This window comes from Mustelus asterias, chromosome 21, assembly GCF_964213995.1.
Source record: "Mustelus asterias chromosome 21, sMusAst1.hap1.1, whole genome shotgun sequence".
Lineage (NCBI taxonomy): Eukaryota > Metazoa > Chordata > Chondrichthyes > Carcharhiniformes > Triakidae > Mustelus > Mustelus asterias.
Genome location: NC_135821.1, coordinates 21,113,258 through 21,136,142, shown reverse-complemented (window position 1 = coordinate 21,136,142; position 22,885 = coordinate 21,113,258). Strand labels below are relative to the sequence as shown.

Below are 22,885 nucleotides of genomic sequence, written 5' to 3'. Positions count from 1 at the left end.
TGAGGTGGTGATGAGAAGGGCCAATGAGGGCAGCATGTTTGATGTAGTCTATTTGGATTTTAGCAAAGCTTTGGATAAGGTTCCACATGACAGACTGCTCATGAAGCAGAAAGACTGTGGCATCCAAGACAAAGTTGAATCCAAAATTGATGCCGTTGTTGTAGGGAAAAATCCCTTATACCAGTGCATTCAAGAGGTCGAGTCGCAAGGCAAAGTTCAAAGCGTTTTTCTTTATTGTACAATTACTGGGATCCCAGGGAGAACAGCGTAACCAGCTCAGAAACAGTGGCTTGGCCACGTTGATCTCCATGGTTATACATTTGCTCTGGATATTTATAGGGATCCAAATTCGAGCGGGAACATTTGCTCATACATTTTTACAATACTTATAAAGTGGCCTGTCTGGTCAGGAAGTTCCCTGAGAGGCTTGTCAATTTGCATCTGTATGGTGTGTGTCCGTGTTAATGGGACTGCCTGTTCTTGCCCCGGTGTTTTAATGTGTTTCCCATTATCCTCTCGATGTGTCCCCTTATCTAAATCGATCTCTACTGTTTTGTGTCTGTATTCTATGCTTGCGAGATTAGGTGTGAATGTCATTTTGTCCTGTGTGTAGGGGGGTTTAATCTAATCTTTTATTCTTTTTATCCTAGTTTATTAAGTTTCTTTGCCTGCCTTGGCCATTTTATTCCTGTAATATTTTATTGACAGTCCGGTTATGCCATATAACGCACTCCAGGTCTTGACTCGCAGATATCCCGATCTTTTAGCCAAAGGCCGGTTTAAAATGCAGCTTCGTGCTGTTGCTGGGCAGAATAAGGATCTTTTGTCGGCTTTGAAATTAAAGGTCTCTCAGCTGTGCAGAGGGGGATTTAAACGAATGTCCATTCGGGTGTTCCCCTCTGCATTGTGGGCACGTTATGAATGGTGCCAATCAGTCCAATAAATGAATATGTTTAATGAGGTGAATATTGATGAGATAATAAAAATATGGCTCTTGGAAAATGGCCTACTTCAGTCCCTCCTCTCGTCCAGGGGGTCCCATTCATGGCTGACCCCCCATGGACGATCTTCAGAGGTACAGTGACTTGTACAGATGTCGTCCTTGCCGTTGTTCCTCTTCCTCTGTGGTGTGGTTAAATTCTTGCATCTGGATACTGGCAGTGGGTAGCATTCTTGATGCAATATTTGCACATATCACTTTAATACAGGTTAGGCCCAGGCAGAGTGTGAACAGGATGGCTACTACTAAAATTAATCCCTTCATAATGTATGCTCCCCAAACTGTGTTAAACAGCCACCCTAACCACCCATCAGTCCCTGTAAATCCCTGTTCAAAGCTATCCAATTGCTTTTGTATCCCGGACATGGCTGCTGTTATGTTTAATGTCTCGTCGTGTACATATGTGATGCATTTTCCTTTGATGATGGTGCATACCCCTCCTTGTCTGGCTAGCTGATAGTCTACTGCATATCTCGTTTGCTGTGTGTATAGTCTGAGTTCTGCGAGTTCTTGGTCAATTGCACCCAGTGCTTGTAGGGTGTTGTTTCCTAAGATGGTAAGTCCACATATGAAGAAATTCCTATTACTGGCACTGATCACCCCTGCGGCGCCCCCTAGGGATAGTGTCCCCAGAAATCCATACCCCAAAGAAGATCCTAATGTGACAGGGGCCTGCCAGTCGGCGCAGAATTCTGCGCTGATGGCCCTGGTCACTATGCGTTTCTGGACATGCCCTTCGCTTGGGCACGGAACCGTGAGAGGTCTGATTGTCCCTACGGAAAAGAACCTTGGAGGCCTGTCTGTGGCCGTCATGTATACATTTTTGAATAAAAACACATAACCTTCTTTAACCCGATAACATGCATTACCCCGGGGTCGTTTGACCACTAGGACCCATGTTGTGGAACCTTCCCTCCCCCGGGACTGTCCACTTGATTGTACCCCTTGGTGAGAATCAAATGGGTATGTCCCCAAGGCTGAGCTTACGTGGGTGCCGTTGCACTTGCCACACATAAGCTGCCTACCCGCGGTGACTGCAATGCATTTTTGTTGCTTGCAGTCACAAGTGAAGTGTCCTTCCCGGACCCGGCACTCCTGGAGAGCACAATGTGCCTCAGCGCACGAATCATTTTTAGGGACAAAGGCATGCACGCACCCCCATCCCTCTCCCTTAAAACATTGTGGGTAGTTCCCATGTGTCTCCTCCCGTTGGGGTCCCATCCCCCCTAGAATTCCCGGCTCAGTGAGCTCTACACACCTTCCTTGTATCCCTTGTTTAAAGTACCCAATATGTTCCTTGCAGGGTGCCCCCGATGTGTCAATAGTGAATAACTCTTGTGGGAGCCACCCTGGTGTTGCGATGAATAGGGAGTTTACTGATCGCGCTGAAGGGTAACAAGCGGTCCTATTCCCATAGATCTGGATGTGTGTTTTCAGGAATAGGTTTTCTTCCATGATTGGTGGTTCTGCTCCCCTAACCCCCATGTGTTGGAGCGTATTTACAATGGTCATGGTTATTATCAAATATGTCCCTATTCCCATATTGTTTTTTTTGACAACAGTATTTTTACAGTTATAGTATATACAGAAAATAGACAGGCAATCAAATTAAAAGTAGTTTGTTCGACGTCTTGATAGTAGATCTGGTCCTGGTTCCTGTGGAATTTGAACGAACGAAAACGGTATCTATAGTTTATTTGTCTTCATACAGCTTTAATTGGGTCCAATGTTTCCAGACCCCCTGTCCCCTTATATCTATACAGGCACAGGTATCTCCGCTAATAATGACCTCGTAAGGTCCGTGCCATCTTGGGGCAAATCCTGGTTTTGCAGGAAGCACTTTTGTTAATACCCGGCTCCCGGCTTTTGGGACCTCTGGTAATATTTCTGATTCCTCCTCTGTATCGACCTGTGCCTGATTAAAAATTACGGACCGGCGCATCCCCTTCAATTGGGTGCTAAGGTCTCGGATGTATTGACGGATCTTATCCTTTATTGGACCCACATCTGTCCAGCCTGTAATAATGTTTTCGGGTAAGTGCATTGCTCGCCCGGTCATCAGCTCGTATGGAGTCAAGCCGATAGTTCGATTTGTGGTCGCCCTAAGCCTCATCAGAACTGCAGGTAGGACTTCTGTCCAATTTCTACCTGAGGATTGCATTGCTTTTGCCATGGTTATTTTTAGAGTCCGATTCATCCTCTCCACCATCCCGGAACTTTGTGGGTGATAGGGGATGTGAAATTTCTGTTTTATTCCTAATAGTTGGCAAATGTTTTTCATAACCTTTCCTGTGAAATGTGTTCCCTGGTCCGAATCAACTTGAATTGGCATCCCCCATCGGGGAATGACTTCTGCTGCCAATATCCTGGCTACCGTTAGGGCTGTACAATTGGTTGTGGGGAATGCTTCTACCCACCTGGTGAATTGATCTACTATTACCAGGCAGTATGTTTTCCTGTGAGAGGGGGGCAATGGTCCTATGAAGTCCATTTGTATCTGTTCCCAGGGTCCCTTTGGTCTGGGTTGGTGTCCCATCTTTACCTTTATGGGCTTCCCGGGGTTGCATTCTTTCTGGTTGTATCACAGCTTGGTATGGCTCCTGCTCTGTCCAAGACCGCAAGAAACTACAAAGGGTTGTGAATGTAGCCCAGTCCATCATGCAAACCAGCCTCCCATCCATTGACTCCGTCTACATTTCCCGCTGCCTTGGAAAAGCAGCCAGCATAATTAAGGACTCCACACGCCCCAGACATTCTCTCTTCCACCTTTTTCCTTCGGGAAAATGATACAAAAGTCTGAGGTCACGTTCCAACCGACTCAAGAACAGCTTCTTCCCTGCTGCCATCAGACTTTTGAATGGACCTACCTTGCATTAAGTTGATCTTTCTCTACACCCTAGCTATGACTGTAACACTACATTCTGCACTTTCTCCTTTCCTTCTCTATGAACAGTATGCTTTGTCTGTATAGCGTGCAAAAAACAATACTTTTCACTGTATGCTAATAATGTGACAATAATAAATTAAATCAAAATCAGCTCGGATAACAGCAGATACCCGGGAACATCACCACCTGCAAACCACACCATCCAAACTTGCACTCTATCACCATTCCTTAACTGTCATTGAGTCAAACCCTGAAACTCCCTCCCTCACAGCACTTTAGGTGTACCTACATTACAGGGACTGCAGCGATTCAAGAAGGCAGCTCACCACCACCTTCTCAAGGCAACTAGGGATGGGCAATGAACGCTGGTCTAGCCAGCGACACCCACATCCCATCAATAAATAAAAATGAATATGGTCGTTATTTTGTGCACAGATGTATCAGTGACCAATCGGTTTTATTTTGGAGTTGGCAGAGGGCGGACTGTTGGGTAGGACACTGAGAATATCACGCCTGACAATTAATTATGCGTTGTCAGAGAGCACGTCTGTATAAGTTTAAACACTGTGGTCCAAGCTCGGGGGCGGGGGCGGAATGGCCTCCCTCAGCACTGTAGGGATTCTACGACTCCATGAAAAGCAGTCCAGGTTTTTGTGTGTGCTGTTGTCCAAAGCTAAAACAGGGGCACATAAACCTGTGTCAATTACTGCCCATCTTATTTAACATCCTTGATGCTTAATAAATCTCCATTTTTCTACAATTTCTCCCCTGCTGTCGCACTCAAAGTTCCTTACAGCAGTGGGTATGAATCATAGAAACCCTACAATGCAGAAGGAGGCCATTTGGCCCATTGAGTCAACCACAATCCCATCCAGGCCCTATCCCCGTAACCCCATGTATTTACCCTAGCCAATCCCCCTGAACTAAGGGACAATTTAGCATGGCCAATCCACCTAACCCGCAGACCTTTGGACTGTGGGAGGAAATCCACGCAGACATGGTGAGAATGTGCAAACTCCACACAGTAACCCTGGCCGGGAATTGAACCCGGGTCCCTGGCGCTGTGGGGCAGCAGTGCCAACCAGTGTGCCACTGGGTGACTGTGTTTGAATCATAGATCTCGATGCTGCCCTGAAACCAGACAATGGTCAGAATTGATGTTCCATTGGGGGAATGGCACCATTGACAATGCAGCATCCGCCTGGTATCGCCCTGCAGTGCCAGCCTAATGTGCACTAACCCTGGAGCAGGGTTCTGTCAGCAGACTCCAGTCCCAAAGTGAGAGTGCGATAAATTAATACTGGCTGAGCCTGGAGAGAATCACCCCCTCCCTCAGATATGCCAGATAAATGCCAGGATGGCACTGTGGTTGGCACTGCTGCCTCGCAACGCCAGGGACCTGAGTTCGATTCCTGGCTTGGGTCATTGTCTGTGTGGAGTTTGCACATTCTCCCCGTGTCTGCGTGGGCTTCCTCCGGGTGCTCCGGTTTCCTCCCACACTCCAAAGATGCATGGGGTAGGTGGATTGGCCGTGCTAAATTGCCCCTTAGTGTCAGGGGGACTAGCAGGGTAAATATGTGGGGTTATGGGGATAGGGCCTGGGTGGGATTGTGGTCGGTGCAGACTCGATGGGCCAAATGGCCTCCTGCACTGTAGGGATTCTATGATTCTCATGATAATGGAGCTTCAGAATCACACTGGGCGGAGTTTGCCCCTCACTGTCGTGACACTGAATCCAGCTGCCGCTGGGTAAATCCCAATTTCCCAACAATAGCCGTATCAGAAAAACAGAAACAGATTCTCAAATATTTTACTTCAACAAAACAGTGAATTATTTTAACTTCTTGATATTATGAAGTCCTGACCCGTACACAACCGCTTCTTTAAACAGTTATCTTAGAAACATATAAATGGAAGATTTCCTCCTGGGAGCCAGACTCGTTGCTCGGGTATAATCACCAGCGGCTGCATGTCTTGTCCTCAATCTAGGAGGTGAACATCATTACTATGGAACTAGAAGGAGGAAGCTGCAGAGGTGCTGCGAGGGAGCTGCAGGCGGTGCCGTGAGGGAGCTGCAGGCGGTGCCGTGAGGGAGCTGCAGGCGGTGCTGCGAGGGAGCTTCAGGCAGTGCTGCGAGGGAGCTTCAGGCAGTGCCGTGTGGGAGCTGCAATGGTGCTGCGAGGGAGCTGCAGGCGGTGGCGTGAGGGAGCTGCAGGCGGTGCTGCGAGGGAGCTGCAGGCGGTGCTGCGAGGGAGCTGCAGTGGTGCCGCGAGGGAGCTGCAGGCGGTGCCGTGTGGGAGCTGCAATGGTGCTGTGAGGGAGCTGCAGTGGTGCTGCGAGGGAGCTGCAGGCGGTGCCGCAAGGGAACTGCAGTGATGCTGAGAGGGAGCTACAGGCAGTGCCGTGGGGGAGCTACAGTGGTGCTGCGAGGGAGCTGCAGTGGTGCTGAGAGGGAGCTGCAGTGGTGCTGAGAGGGAGCTGCAGGCAGTGCCGTGAGGGAGCTGCAGGGGTGCTGCGAGGGAGCTGCAGTGGTGCTGCGAGGGAGTTGCAGTGATGCTGTGAAGCAGCTGCGATGGGGCTCTGAGAGTGATGCTGTGGAACTCAAGGCAACTATGATGGAGCTCTGAGGAAGCTACAAAAAGATGTTTAGAGTCTGGTTCAATTAAACACTGAGTGAGCAATGGTAGTGGTCTGGAGATGGTGATGTGGAATCTCAGGACTCTGAGGTCCGAGAGAGGAAGTAAATAAGAAAGGGCGGGATTTTACAGACTCACTCGTCCTGAAACCGTAAAATCCCACCCGAGGTCAACGGACCTTTTCGCGTTCCGCCCCTCGCCCGCTCCGATTCCCGTGCCGGGCGGAACGGGAAAATTCCGGCCAGAGAGTTTCGAGAAGAAAAACACACAGGAGCGGCAACAAAACAGGCAGGAAGTACCCAAAAAAAATCATCCCCAGTAAACTCTTTAATCTTGTCACTTATATAAAAATACAGACAGCCAAAATCAGGATTGGAGGTTGGTTCGCGTGCGAGGGAAATGCGAGAAGAGATGGTTTGTATTTGATTTGAACTTTTCACCTCAGAGCAACCCTAACTGCCTTCACCCAGAACAGGCTCGAGGGGCTGAATGGCCTGCCTCTGTTTCCAGCGAGAGATTACTGATCTGATACGGTAACTGTTCCCATCAAAGCGAGGTCCCAAAACCTCGTTATTACTTTGTACCGTTGTTAAAAAAAATCATAGAATCCCTTCAGGGCAGAAAGAGGCCATTCGGCCCATCGAGTCTGCACTGACTACAATCCCACCCAAGCCCTATCCCCGTTACCCCACATATTTACCCTGCTAATCCCCCTGACACTAAGGCGCTATTTAGTATGGCCAATCCACCCAGCCCGCACATGGATCTTGCATGTTTAGGTTAACCTTTGCAGCTCCGTGCTGCCTATTTCTCTCTCCACTCACTAGAACTACAAGTGTAAAGAGCGCAGCCAAGGGTCAGTATACTACCCTTGGGCGGTGCCAGCTGGTTGTTAACAGGTACCTTTCTACCATAAGCAAGTCCGGGGCTTCCTCACCAACCCCCCGGTAAAAATAACAGGGAGGAAAATAATATTCAGACGTGGCAGTGACTTTCCCAGGACTGGGTTTTGTTGGAGGTGAGTAGGTTACAGGTGGCCTGTAAAACACAAAGTATAAAATAAACTTGTGACAAATTCAACAGGTACAAAAATATCCCGGGGGCAGATTTCTGAGTTCCTTGTCAGCGAGGTGGCCTGTATATCCTGGAGGCCTCGGAAGGAGAGTCTGGGCTCTCCTCATTACGCAGATGGTCGGAATCATGGAGTCAGAGCAAGTCCTGGTTCTGTTATATTTGGATCAGAGCTGATTTGGATACTGGCTGCTCGCTGCGGTGGGGGTGGGGGGTGGGGGGGGGGGGTTGGGGGAGGTGGGGTCACTGTTTGAAGGTTCCTGTGATGTTTTGATTCAGTTGGGAAGGCCAGTTGGGTCTTTTCCCCAGCTAAATCCGACAGTCTCCGCTGCTCGTACATGATCCGCAGCCCCCCCCACCCCCCCGCTCCCCCCCAGGCCATGGCCTGAATTCCACCGCGGTCAGTTCTCAGCGAAGTGACCGGTGATGGCGTCGATCAGCTCCTGCTTCTTGCTGCCCCTCAGCCCGTACTGTTTACAGACCTCCTTGAGCACCGGCACGGTCAGCTTGCCCAGCATCCCGCTCCGCAGGTACTGCCTGACCTCCTCCTTCCCCAGCGACACCTCCACGCTTGGCTTCTTCTCGGCTCCCCCGGCTGCGTCGCCTGATCACAGAGAACAGCAGTTCATTCTTCAGACAGTCACCGTGACAAATCTCCGAAGTACCGAAGACAAACAATGGCCCCACTCTTGAATATTCGGCTAATAAGAAACAGCACCGTGCAATTCCACTTCAGTTAATTATGGCTCGGGTCACTGTCTGTGCGGAGTCTGCACATTCTCCCCGTGTCTGCGTGGGTTTCCTCCGGGTGCTCCGGTTTCCACCCACAGTCCGAAAGATGTGCTGGTTAGGGTGCATTGGCCGTGCTAAGTTCTCCCTCAGTGTTACCCGAACAGGCGCCGGAGTGTGGCAACTAGGGGAATTTCACAGTAACTTCATTGCGGTGTCAATGTAAGTCTTACTTGCGACACTAATAAATAAACTTTACTTTTAAATTTACTTAACACCTGTTCATTGTTTATAATTTGGAATATTGTGTGCAGTTCTGGTCACCTCACTATAAGAAGGATGTGGAAGCGCTGGAAAGAGTGCAGAGGAGATTTACCAGGATGCTGCCTGGTTTGGAGGGTAGGTCTTATGAGGAAAGGTTGAGGGAGCTCGGGCTGTTCTCTCTGGAGCGGAGGAGGCTGAAGGGAGACTTAATAGAGGTTTATAAAATGATGAAGGGGATAGATAGAGTGAACGTTCAAAGACTATTTCCTCGGGTGGATGGAGCTATTACAAGGGGGCATAACTATAGGGTTCATGGTGGGAGATATAGGAAGGATGTCCGAGGTAGGTTCTTTACTCAGAGAGTGGTTGGGGTGTGGAATGGACTGCCTGCAGTGATAGTAGAGTCGGACACTTTAGGAACATTTAAGCGGTTATTGGATAGGCACATGGAGCACACCAGGATGATAGGGAGTGGGATAGCTTGATCTTGGTTTCAGATAAAGCTCGGCACAACATCGTGGGCCGAAGGGCCTGTTCTGTGCCGTACTGTTCTATGTTCTATAAGGGACAGTAAAACAATAATCATTCTGGAGGAGCGGGCATCGCTGGCATTTATTGCCCTTCTTTAGTTGCCATGAATAGGGCAGTTTTGTGTGGGACTTGCCAAGTTAATTCAGAGAACGTTCAGCTGTCAGCCTCATTGGGACTGGAATCAGCAGGAGGACAGGCTGGTAAAGACAGCAAGTTTAAAGTTTATTTATTCGTCACAAGTGGGCTTACATTAACACTGCAATGAAGTTACTGTGAAAATCCCCTAGTCACCACACTCTGGCGCCTGTTCGGGTAACACTGAGGGAGAATTTAGCACGGCCAATGCACCCTAACCAGCATGTCTTTCGGGATGGTGGGAGGAAACCGGAGCACCCGGAGGAAACCCACACAGACACGGGGAGAAACGTGCAAACTCTGCACAGACTGTGACCCAAGTCGGGAATCGAACCCGGGTCCCTGGCGCTGTGAGGCAGCAGTGCTAACCACTGTGCCGCCGTGCCACCCCCTTCCATAATAGACATGAGCTCGGTCGTTGGATTTTTCTGACAATCTGACAGGTTTTGGGGTCACTTTTACCAGGAGCTACTTTATATTGATCAAGTTTTAAAAAAACAAACACTAGCTTAGAATTCTCAGACAGTCATGGTGGGCATTTGAACCCACATTTTTCCTCTGGATTTGAATACCGCTGCAAAAACAGAGGCGTGCTGTCGAAGCTTTTCATCTTGCACTCATCAGGACAGACACAAGAATGCCAAATTTCAAAGGGAGTAAAAATTTATACTCCACGAAAAAAAGGGTGCTGATTGGTCAGCATATCGATTTTGATTGGTTGAGGTATTGCCATGGTGGGTGCGCCAGGGAACTATTGACCCCCCCCTCCCCATGCTTCCATTTAATTAAAAAGGGCAGTGCCTGGACATGTTCCTTTTGCCTGTAGAGGACAGGTCCCTCCATATGAATACACGTAATTTCTAGCAGGCGTAAATGGGCCACATTACGAGCCCGACTGATAATCTTTAATTGCTGCTCTTTGAAATTTGATATTCTTGCATCTGTCCTGTATAATAAAACAGCTATTTGTTCCCTGGATTATCTACAGTCGTCCACCCCAGAACCTTGAGGCCGAAAGCAGTCAACAGAATTGTTTGGAAACTCTGAGGAGCAAGTTGGGTACCTGCCAGCCACCAGAACAAGAAGCTGAACCTCCACAGTTGTGTGATGTTAAATAAAGGTTGGAAGGTTGCTTTGCCAAAAATCAATGGGCAGGATCCCCATAAAACCTTCCCTCAGGAAATAACTAACAGGAAGGAACGATAAAGTGAATTCTGGAGGGCTGTGGCATACCTCACGGGCTGGTTTCTACAGAAGTGAATGCACCTTCAATATTCTTGCCACGTATAGGGGAATTCTTGGGCAGGGAGCACAAAGTTGAACTGAGTTCACAGGCATGAGGAATGATAAACTGCGGTGTTGAGTTAATAGTGCTTTGTTTAACTCTAAAATACAATAAAGTTTGTTTTTATTTGAAAAAGTTGAAATCTAGTGACGTAGTTCTGTCAGGTAATTATGGTCAGTTAATTCTCTATAAATGTTCCTAACAGGGTTGTAATAAATTGCAGCGGCCACTACACTTCACTGACTGTAGTGTTTTACAATGTCCTGAGGAAAGGCGCTAAAGAAATGCAATTCTTTGTTTCTTTTGGCGACCAGCTGGTTCAGTTCTGAGAGAATTGAGCAGAGATTTCCATGTCCGTGTGGCTCACTTGTATCCCACGCGGAGCATTTACTGACACAACATTTAATTTGCTCCCCTTGCCGCAGTACTCACTGAGCTTCCTCTTCTGTTGGCTCTTTGCACCTGGGTTATAGCCCGGGGGATAAACCAGCTCCAGGAACTCCTCTGCCAGCTGTCCGATTCTCCTGTCCATAACATCATTCTTTGGCACTGTGTGGGGAAAAGACGATTTCCCCTACTACGCTCCTCTATCAAAGTCATTTATTTGCACCTCTCCAGCTTCCTCTCCACCCCCCCCCCAGCTTCTCCCCCCACGCTCCCTCCAGCCCCGCCCCCCGCCACGGCTCTCCCTCTCCAACCCCCCTTCTCCACCTCTCTACCTTTCCTCCTCCCCCCCAGCACCCCGTCTCCCCTCTGGCTCCCCCAGCTCCCCCTCTGCCCCCCAGTTCCCCCTCTCTGCCCCCCAGCTCCCCCTCTCTGCCCCCCAGCTCCCCCTCTCTGCCCCCCAGCTCCCCCTCTCTGCCCCCCAGCTCCCCCTCTCTGCCCCCCAGCTCAGAATCACAGAATCCTCCAGTGCAGAAGAGGCCTTTCGGCCCATCAAATCTGCATTGATGCATGAAATGCCCTGACCTGCCCACCTAATCCCATTTACCAGCACTTGGCCCATAGCCTTGAATGTTATGACGTGCCAAGTGCTCATCCAGGTACTTTTTAAAGGATGTGAGGCATCCCGCCTCCACCACCCTTCCAGGCAGCGCATTCCAGACCCTCACCACCCTCTGGGTAAAAACCTTTTTCCTCAAATCCCCCCTAAACCTCCCACCCCTCACTTTTAACTTGTGTCCCCTCGTAACTGACCCTTCAACTCAGGGGAACAGCTGCTCCCGATCCATCCTGTCTCATAATCTTGAACACCTCAATCAAGTCGCCCCTCAGTCTTCTCCGCTCCAGAGAAAACAACCCAAGCCAATCCAACCTCTCTTCATAACTTAAATGTTCCGTCCCAGGCAGCATCCTGGTGAATCTCCGCTGCACCCCCTCCAGTTCGTTCACATCCTTCCTATAATGTGGCGACCAGAACCGCACACAGTGCTCCAGCTGTGGCCTCACCAAAGTTCTATACAACTCCATCATGACCTCTCTGCTTTGTGATCTATACCTCGATTGATAAAGGCGAGTGTGCCATATGCCTTTTTCACCACCCTATTAACCTGCCTTTCCACCTTCAGAGATCTATGGACAAACACGCCAAGGTCCTTTTGTTCTTCGGAACTTCCCAGTGTCAGACCTTTCACAGTATACTTCCACCCTCTCCCCACCCCCACTCCCCATCTCCACCCCCCCCCCCTCCCCCCAGCTCCCCCTCTCCAACCCTAGGTCCCCCCCTCCCACCCCCCTCCCCCAGCTCCCCCTCTCTCCCCCCCCCAGCTCCCCCTCTCTCCCCCCCCAGCTCCCCCGCTTCTCCCCCCCAGCTCACTCTCTTCACCCCCCCCAGCTCCCCCTCTCCCCTCCCAAGCACCCCCTCTCCCCCCTCCCCCCCAGCTCCCCCTCTCCCTCCCCCCCCCCCGCAGCTCCCCCTCTCCCCCCCCAGGTCCCTCTCTCCCCCCCCCCCCCCCCCAGCTCCCTCTCTCTCCTTCCCCAGCACCCCCTCTCTCTTCCCCAGCACCCCCTCTCTCTTCCCCAGCACCCCCTCTCTCTTCCCCAGCACCCCCTCTCTCTTCCCCAGCACCCCCTCTCTCTTCCCCAGCACCCCCTCTCTCTTCCCCAGCACCCCCTCTCTCTTCCCCAGCACCCCCTCTCTCTTCCCCAGCACCCCCTCTCTCTTCCCCCAGCACCCACTCTCTCTCTCTTCCCCAGCACCCCCTCTCTCTTCCCCAGCACCCCCTCTCTCTTCCCCAGCACCCCCTCTCTCTTCCCCAGCATCCCCTCTCTCTTCCCCAGCATCCCCTCTCTCTTCCCCCAGCACCCCCTCTCTCTCTTCCCCAGCACCCCCTCTCTCTCACCCCCACTCCCCTCAGCTGCCCTTCTCCAACACGGTAAGAAGTTTAACAACACCAGGTTAAAGTCCAACAAGTTGATTTGGTAGCAAATGCCACTCGCTTTCGGAGCGCTGCCCCTTCGTCAGCTGGAGCTCAACACCCTCAGCTCCCCCTCCCCGCCAGCTCTCCCTTTCCCTGCCAGCTCCCCCTCTCCCCCCAGCTCCCCCTCTCTCCCCCCTATCTGCTCCTCCCCCCAGCTCTGCCCCCCCCTCCCCTGAGCTCTGCACCCCCCCCCACCCCACCCCACCCCCCCGAGCTCCCTCTTCTTAACAGTGGAGGAATAATACAGCAGCTGGTCTTTTTCCTTCAGCAAGTTTATTCTACATACAGCTCAGTACAGATACAAGCTCCTCTGATTCCCCCACAGTATCTGTTCCTGCTGTGTCCATTTATACTCTTTCAGAGGTTGAGTCAATAACCATCGCCTGTCTTTAATAAGGCAATTACTGTAATTGCCACAATATGCATTTGCTGATACACTGACTCTCCTCTCCGCATCCCCCAGCTCCCCCACCCTAACCCCCCCCCCACTTTGCCATATTTCTCCCCTCTTCATGCCCCCAGCAACCCCTCTCTGCCCCCCCAGGGAGCATTACAACTGGATTCAACAATTACCCAATATTCATACCCGCCCCGGGGCCCTGAATCCAATGGGAAATATTCCCGATATACTGCTCTGTTACAGACTACGTGTGAAAGCTGGGCTTTTTTAGTCTTTACAATCACTATCTTATCATAATCACTATCATTCCTTATCATCATCAAGGACCCCACGCACCTCGGACATTCTCTCTTCCACCTTCTTCTGTCGGGAAAAAGTCTGAGGTCACGTACCAACCGACTCAAGAACAGCTTCTTCCCTGCTGCTGTCAGACTTTTGAACGGACCGACCTCGCATTAAGTTGATCTTTCTCGACACCCTAGCTATGACTGTAACACTACATTCTGCACTCTCTCCTTTCCTTCTCTATGAATGGTATGCTTTGTCTGTATAGTGCGCAAGAAACAATACTTTTCACTGTATGTTAATACATGTGACAATAATAAATCAAATCAAATTAATTCCTTTTGCTGCTGGGCAGTGGGTACGAGCTGTACAGCAGGATACTCACGTGTCAAATCTTCAACTTCTTCCGGTTCCTTCAAATCGAGGGCCAGTGCCTCCAGATTACGGAAATGCCGCTGAATAACCGGATTCTCAAAGCTCTCAGGCCTAATCCAGAGGGATAGAAATGGTCACCATTTTATTTTAAGGAGAATTTGCAGAAATTTCCTGTTCATCTGCACAGGGGAAATCATAGAAATCCTACAGTGCAGGAGGAGGCCATTCAGCCCATCGAGTCTGCACCGACAACAATCCCACCCCAGGTCCTATCCCCGTAACCCAATGTATTTACCCCGCTAGTCCCTCTAATCTACACATCTGGGTCACTGAGGGGCAATTTAGCACGGCCAATCCCGCACACCTTTCAGACTGTGGGAGGAACCCGGAGGAAACCCATGCCGACACGGGGAGAACGTGCAGACTCTCCGCACAGACAGTGATCCTCTAATGGCGCAGAAAGTATCGCTGGAACCTCCGACTGACCTGTATTTAAACCGGAGCTTCTGCACCACTGATTTCATCTTCTCGATCTGATCCTCGCTGGCCACTCGCTTCTCCGTAAAGCCGATCTTCCTGACATCGTCGGCGTAAGGCAAAAAAAGCAGGTGGAATCCTGATGGGAAAACGACGGAAAGGTTTTGTTTGTACCAGGAATCGGTGAGCATTTCACACGCCCACTCTGCCCGACTCAGGAGTTGCGTTTGATGGGATGACCTGGGATGAACATTCGCGTTTTTGCAGAAATCAGGTCAAAGCTACGACTAGTAAAGTTTTAAAGTTTAAAGTTTCAAAGTTTATTTTATTAGTGTCACAAGTAGGTTTACATTAACACTGCAATGAAGTTACTGTGAAAATCCCCGAGTCACCACACTCGTGTTCGGGTACACAGAGGGAGAATTTAGCACGGCCAACGCACCCTAACCAGCACGTCTTTCAGACTGTGGGAGGAAACCGGGGCACCCGGAGGAAACCCACGCAGACACGGGGAGAACGTGCAGACTCCGCACAGACAGTGACCCAAGCTGGGAATTGACCCAGGTCCCTGGGTGCGTGCGTGAGTGGTGATTGCAGCTCTGTGGGGTGTTTGGATTCTTCGCGTACTTCAATGCTTTTCAGACGTGACAGAAAACTGCGGTCCCCACATCCCTCGGAGGTGGATGTTAACGACCCTGTTTTGAAGAGCAGCAGGGGAGTTTTCCCTGGTGTCTCGGCCAGTATTCATCCCTCAATCAACATTGCTTAAAAAACTCTGCCTATCGTCAGGTTACTGTTCCCAGGGAGGAAACCACAAGTGAAGACCCACGTCTAAAATCACTGCACTGCCAATGTAATGCAGGGCTACAGCGATGGTAAATGATTCATTGAATGACACTGCATAGAAGCCATTCAGCCCATCATGGCTATACTGGCTCTTTGAAAGAGCTTATCCAATGCGTCTCAAGAGCCTTCTCTTTCCCCCAGCCCTGCAATCTTTTCCCCTTTATAGATTGGATCAATTTACTCTCAGCAGTTATGATGTAATCTTCAATTTTCATCCACCCACTGTAACATGTATCCGCTGTAACTCTGAACTATAGAAATCTGAAGTTAGTTCATCTGAGTCCAAGCCCAGGCTGTGGTGCTATCTTTCTCTTACGTTGATCTTTCTCTACACCCCGAGCTGTGACTGTAACACTACATTCTGCACTCTCTCCTTTCCTTCTCTATGAACGGTATGTTTTGTCTGCATAGCGCGCAAGAAACAATACTTTTTACTGTATACTAATAAACATGACAATCATAAATCAAATCAAATATCTGGTTTCAGTTCCTCTCTGCATTGGAGCTGCACACAATCAGCCAGGCTCCACTGTGTGTATATATGTGTGTGTACGTGCGGTGCGCGCATACGTGCGGTGCATGCGTGTACGTGCGGTGCGCACATACGTGTGGTGTGCATGCGTACGTGTGGTGCGTGCGTACATGTGGTGCGTGCGTACGTGTGGTGCGTGTGTGTACGTGAGATGTGTGTAAATGTGTGCTATGTGTGTATGTGTGGTGTGTGTGTGCACATGTGGTGTGTGTATACACGTGGTATGTGGTGTGTGTGTGGGGAAGGTGAGTGGGGGTACGATAGGCAACAGCTACGATGCCCTCCATAGACAAATAGTGTGTGAATAATTATCATATGTGGTCAGGCAGAAAAGGTGCCGGAGATTCAGTGGTACTGGTGTGACCATAACTCAGTCAGAAAGGAGAGACAAATCAAGTGTACTCACCCAGTCAGTGAGCGATCCGAGAGAGACAGTGTCACTGACCTGGAGGGATGGTCTGCACTTTCTGATCATCCAGCGCCTCCTCCTGTGGGACCAATGCCACAAATCGGGGTGGGGTGTTCCTCCGGGGAGTGTAGCGGCAAACAGCATACACGTCCTTCTCCAGGCACTTGGTGAGCAGTGCGCTGAATAAAGTGGTGCTTCCTGTTGGGAATGTGAAACATAAACACAGCTCAGAACAATAAGCACCGGGCACCAGGGCTGGCCCAAAGGCTGCTGGAAAGGACCAGGGGGGCTGACCTCTCTGAGCTGCTTAGCAAGTGGCAACGATAAAGTCAAATTGTTACTTCATCCCCTATAACACGATAGAATTCTTCATCGAGGTGGACAGTCAGGTAGTTGATTTTGAGACTAGGGTCCTGAATCTTAATAAAGGAAACTACGATGAATATGAGGCACAAGTTGGCTTTGACAGATTGGGAAATGTTATTTAAGGGGACGATGGTGGATCGGCAACGGCAAACATTCAAGGAATGATTATTTAATCCAGTCTGGCACAAAAATAAAACTGGAAAGGTGGCCAAACCAAGGCTTACAAGGGAAATTAGAGATAGTTAAAGGTCCAAGGGAGAGGCATACAAATGATCCAGAAAAACTGTAGACCTGAGGATTGGGACAGTTTATAATTCAGCAAAGGGACTAATTAATAAGGGGAAAATAGAGTACGAGAGTAAGCTTGCGGGGAACATAAACATTGACTGTAAAAGTTTCTATTAGGTGTGTGAGGTGAAAAAGATTGTTAACGACAAACTAGGTCCTTTACAGTCAGAAACAGGGGAATTTATAATGGGGAACAAAGAAATGGCTGACCAACTCAATACATACTCTGGTTCTGTCTTCACAAAGGAGGACACAAATAACGTACCAGAAAAGTTGGGGAACACAGGGTCTAGGGAGAGGGAGGAACTGAAGGAAATTAATATTAGTAGAGAAATGGTGTTGGGGAAATTGAGTTTGAAGGCTGATAAATCCCCAGGGCCCGATAATCTACACCCCGGAGTACTTAAGGAAATGGTCTGAGAAAAAGTGGGTATATTGGTATTCATCTTCCAAGGTTCTATAGCCTTTGGAACAGTTCCTATGGATTGGAGGGTAGCTAATGTAACCCCACTATTTAAAAAGGGAGGCAGAGAGAGAACAGGGAATTATAGACCAGTCAGCCTGACGTCGGTAGTGGGGGAGGATTTAATAGCAGAGCACTTGGTAAACAGCGGCTGGACAGGACAGAGTCAGATGGATTTACACGAGGGGAATCATGCTTGACAAATCTACTGGAATTCTTCAAGGATGTAACTAGTAGAGTTGATGAGGGGCAGCCAGTGGATGTGGTTTATTTGGACTTTCAGATAAGGTCCCACATAAGAGATCAGTGTGTAAAATTAAAGTGCATGGGATTGGGTAGTGTATTGAGATGGATAGAAAACTGGTTGGCAGGCAGGAAACAAAGAGTAGGAAATAAACAGGTCTTTTTCCAAATGGCAGGCAGTGATTAGTGGGGTACCGCAGGGATCAGTGCTGGGGCCCCAGCTATTCACTACATATAAATTAATGATTTAAATGAGAGAACTAAATGTAATATCTCCAAATCTGCAGATGACACAAAGCTGGGTGAGCTGTGAGGAAGATGGAGAGATGCTTCAGTGTGATGTGGACAAGTTGAGTGAGTGGGCAAATGAACAGCAGATGCAGTATAATTTGGAGAAATGTGAGGTTATCCACTTTGGTAGCAAAAACGGAAGGCAGATTACTATCTAAAAGGCCATAAATTAGGAGAAAGGAATGCGAAATGAGACCTGGGTGTCCTCATGCACCAGTCGCTGAAGTTAAGCATTCAGGTGCAGCAGGCGGTGAAAAAGGCAAATGGAATGTTGGCCTTCATAGCGAGAGGATTTGAGTACGGGGCAGGGGTGTCTGGTTGCATATATATGGGGCCTTGGTGGGACCACACCTGGAATATTGTGTGCAGCTTTTGTCTCCTTATCTGAGGAAGGACGTTCTTGCTGTAGAGCGGAGGTTTACCAGGCTGATTCCTTGGATGGTGGGACTGACTCCCAAGGTGAGATTGAGTCGGTTAGGATTATATTCACCAGAGTTCAGAAGAATGAGGGTGGGGGGGGAATCTCATAGAAACCCGTGTCTGCGTGGGTTTCCTCCGGGTGCTCCGGTTTCCTCCCATAATCCGAAAGACGTGCATTGGCCATGCTAAATTCTCCCTCGGTGTACCTAAACAGGCGCCAGAGTGTGGCAACTCAGGGATTTTTTGGGGCGGCGTACAGAACCATGGATCACAATTTAAGAATACAGGCTAAATCATTTAGGACAGAGATGAGGAAAAATGTCTTCACCCAGAGGGTGGTGAATATGTGGAATTCGCTACCACAGAAAGTAATTGAGGCCAAAATATTGAATGTTTTCAAGATGCAGTTAGATATAGCACTTGGTTGGGGCAAAGAGGATAAAAAGATATGGGGGGGAAGATGGGAACAGAATATCGAAAAGGATGATCAGCCATGATCATAATGAATGATGGAGCAGACTCGAAGGGCTGAATGGCCTCCTCCTGCTCCTATTTTCTATGTTTCTAACCAGGGTAATAGGATTCAGCATCTGACTCCTCGATTCAAAGTGTGAGAAATCGTTGGCGTGATCTATGATCCAGAGCAGTGGAGAGAACACATTAACGCCATTCAGTATGTAACCGCATGCTGTAATGAGAGGAAGTGGACCAGTTACAATGAGCTCAAATTCATCTTCTCATCTCTTAAGATATAATAATGCTCAGGTAGCATCAAACAATCAGTGATACAGCTCCCAAGGATAGGGTATACTCTTCAGGGTATTCTAGGATAGTTATATTCTATGCAGGGTTTTCTAGCGTAATTATATTCTATACAGGGTATTCTAGGGTAGGGGGATTCTAGAGGAGGGGTATTCTATCCGATAACATATTTGCATCTGCTCTATATTACGGCTGCATTGTAAATATATAAAATGTCACTCTCTCTCTCTCCAGTAGGATTCCTTCATGCTGGAACATTAGCTCCTAACGTTTTAACACTTCTCGCTGCCACTGCAGGGTTTCCCATCATTATCTGCATGAATCTGTCTTGTGAACCATCAGCTAACTGAGGAGAAGGGGGATGAAGTTTGGACCCTGTGCTCTATAAATACCCTGGGTAGAGCCATGCCCACTTGGCCAAAGGGCAGCAGTAACAGCGGCTGAGGGTTACCTGTTATCAGCGTCTCATCTGGGTAAATGAACTGTGGGGGTCTGATGTGGTGGTGCTTCTTTAAGAGTGACAATGGCTTGAAACCAATGAGAACCAAGCCTGGGCCATCAAATCTCTTCAATTCCTCGGTTTCCTCTTTCTCCAGAACAATCTGCCTCTGTCCATAAACCTGGGAACCAAAAAGAACAAGAACAGGTTTAAATTATATGAAAGAGCAACATCTTCCGAGGTACTCGCCCGCTGACCCTCCCAAAGCCTGTCCACCATCTACAAGGCACAAGTCAGGAGTGATGGAGTACTCTCCACTTGCAGCTCCAGCAACACTCATGAAGCTTGACACCATCCAGGACAAAACAGCCCGCTTGACTGGCACTCCTTCTACAAGCATTCACTTCCTCCACCACGGACACATTGGCAGCCGTGTGTACCATCGATAAGATGCACTGCAGGAACTGACCAAGGTTCCTTCAATAGCTCCTTCCAAATGCACAACTACTTCCATCTAGAAGGGCCAGGGCAGCAGATACCTGGGAACACCATCACCTACAAGTTCCCCTCCAAGCCACTCACTATCCTGACTTGGAAATATATTGGCTGTTCCTTCACTGTCGCTTGGTCAAAATCCCTGAACTCCCTCCCTAACAGCACAGTGGGTGTACCTACACCACATGCACTGTAGCGTTTCAAGAAGGAAGCTCACCATCACCTTCTCAAGGGCAACTGGGGATGGGCAATCATAGAATCCCTGCAGTGCAGAAGGAGGCCATTCATCCCATTGAGTTTGTACCGACCACAATCCCACCCAGCCCCTATCCCTGTAGTCCCATGTATCTATCCTGATAGTGCCCCTGACACTAAGGAGCAATTTATCATGGCCAATCAACCTAACCCGCACATCTTTGGAGTGTGGGAGGAAACCGGAGCACCCGGAGGAAACCCACGCAGACACAGGGAGAACGTGCAGACTCCACACAGACAGTGACCCAAGCCGGGAATCGAACCCGGGTCCCTGGAGCTGAGGCACCAGTGCTAACCGCCGTGCCGCCCTAACGATCCTCTTCTGGATTAGGTCACACTGTGTGATATGAGTGATCACCGTCATGAGTAACACAGCCTCTGTGTTATTTTGTTAAAGAACACAGAGGCTCAAGCACGCTCTGTTCATTAGGCTGGACATATTTTGTGGAATAATCCATCAATATAGATGGTCATGTAACCACATCAAGCAGATAAACTCAATGAAGTGAAAGCAAAATTCTATGGACGCTGGAAATCTGAAATAAAAACAGAGAATGCTGGAAAAGCTCAGCAGGTGCACGGAGAGAGAAGCAGAGTTAACATTTCGGGTCCGTATGCCTCTTCTTCAAAGAGCTAATCCAGTGAAGGTGTGACTGAAAAATGGAAAGTTAATCTCGGTATAAAAAGAGCAAAGGGATGGAAGACTCTTCCCACTGGCTGTCTGGATTATGATGGTACAAAATATTCAGGACATTGGAAGAAGGGTGATGCGTATCCCAGAAACGGGGCGGCAGGGTGACACAGTGGTTAGCACTGCTGCTTCACAGCGCCAGGGACGCGAGTTTGATTCCCAGCTTGGGTCACTGTCTGTGTGGAGTCAGCACGTTCTCCCCCGTGTCTGTGTGGGTTTCCTCCGGGTGCTCCGGTTTCCTCCCACAGTCCGAATGACGTGCTGGTTAGGGTGCATTGGCTGTGCTAAATTCTCCCTCAGCGTTACCCGAACAGGTGCCGGAGTGTGGCGACTAGGGGATTTTCACAGTAACTTCACTGCAGTGTTAATGTCAGCCTTACTTGTGACACTAATAAATAAACTTTTAACTTTAAACAGGTAACCAGTTAAAGACAGAGCAGAAAATAAAAATGATACCTCGTACTGATCCTTATTTTAAAATAATAAAGCAAGTTACAGGGAGGGAATCAGTTTGTGAAAGGGATGCAGAGAGTCAAATGTAAGTAGAAAGATTCCTACATTACAGCAGTGGCTAAACTTCGAAACCAATGCTGAACAAGGAGACAGGTTGTCGAAGTTTTTTGTCTTGCACTCATCAGGACAAACCCCAGAAGGTCAAATTTCAAACAATTGTGACAATTTATACCACAGGAGAAAAGGGTGTTGATTGGTTGACAAGTCGACTCTGATTGGCCGAGGTCTTGCCATGGAGAAAGCAATGGGGAGCTCTCGGCTCCTCAAGCTGCCAGATAATTCAAAACAGGTGCAAGGCTTGGGCATATTCCTTTTGTCTGCAGGAAAGTTCAGAAGTACTTCATTGGCTGTGAAGTGCTTTGGGCCATCTTGAAGTTGTGGAAGGCGCTATTTTAATGAATACAAGTTCTTTTTCTCTTTATTTACTCATCTCATTACCATTCTATCTTTGCCTTGCACCATTGTCTCTTCTGTTATTTAATCTCTGCTGCCTCCCCTTTCACTCTTTCCAGCCCTCCGTGCATACCTTCCTTCTGTACCTGTTTGAACCCTGTGGCATGTCTAACGCGGGCTAGTTGTAAAGAAAAGTCATCGACCTAAAACATTAACTCTTGTTTCTCTCTGTACAGTACGCACAAGGGATACAATAACAGGGGAGTTATATTCCTGGATGAGTAATTCAGAGGTTTTGACTAATGATAGAATCAGAGAATCCCTACAGTGCAGAAGGAGGCCGTTCAGCCCATCAAGTCTGCACCGACCACAATCCCACCCAGGCCCTATCCCCATAACCCTATGCATTTACTCTAGCTAGTCCCCCTGATACTAAAGGGGCAATTTAGCATGGCCAATCCACCTAACCCGCACATCTTTGGACTGTGGGAGGAAACCAGAGCACCCGGAGGAAACCCATCCAGACACGGGGAGAACGTGGAAACTCCAGATAGACAGTGACCCAAACCAGGAATCGAACCCGGGTCCCTGGCGCTGTGAGTCAGCAGTGCTAACCTACTGTGCCACCATGCCGTCGATCTAGAGGCACGAGTTCAAACCACACCACAGCAACTGGGGGAGAAAAAGAGAAGATGCTGGAAAATCTCAGCAGGTTTGGCAGCATCTGTGAATAGAGAAAAGATGTGGAGATGCCGGCGTTGGACTGGGGTAAGTACAGTAAGAAGTCTCACAACACCAGGTTAAAGTCCAACAGGTTTATTTGGTAGCAAATACCATTAGCTTTCGGAGCACAGCTCCTTCGTCAGATGGAGTGGTTATCTGTTCTCAAACAGTGCAAACAGACACAGAAATCAAATTACAGAATACTGATTAGAATGCGAATCTCTACAGCCAGCCAGGTCTTAAATGTACAGACAATGTGGG

At 48.9% G+C, this 22,885-nt stretch overlaps 1 protein-coding gene across 6 annotated transcripts in view; it reads right to left on the bottom strand.

The window, feature by feature from the left end:
* Positions 1-210: 210 nt before the first annotated feature.
* Positions 211-22,885, bottom strand: part of LOC144509182 (X-ray repair cross-complementing protein 5-like) — a 60,755-nt gene continuing 38,080 nt past the window's right edge. For 5 of the 6 annotated variants that reach the window (XM_078237620.1, XM_078237621.1, XM_078237623.1 and 2 more), the window contains 6 exons: positions 19,567-19,735; positions 16,319-16,480; positions 14,505-14,634; positions 14,029-14,129; positions 10,971-11,087; positions 6,831-8,198 (listed from right to left, as the gene is read on the bottom strand). In XM_078237620.1, coding sequence (XP_078093746.1) covers positions 7,996-8,198; positions 10,971-11,087; positions 14,029-14,129; positions 14,505-14,634; positions 16,319-16,480; positions 19,567-19,735 — 882 coding nt within the window. In that variant the 3' untranslated portion in view covers positions 6,831-7,995. Of the gene's footprint in view, positions 2,657-6,830; positions 8,199-10,970; positions 11,088-14,028; positions 14,130-14,504; positions 14,635-16,318; positions 16,481-19,566; positions 19,736-22,885 lie in introns of those variants that run through there. The other variant, XM_078237619.1, reaches the window with a different exon arrangement.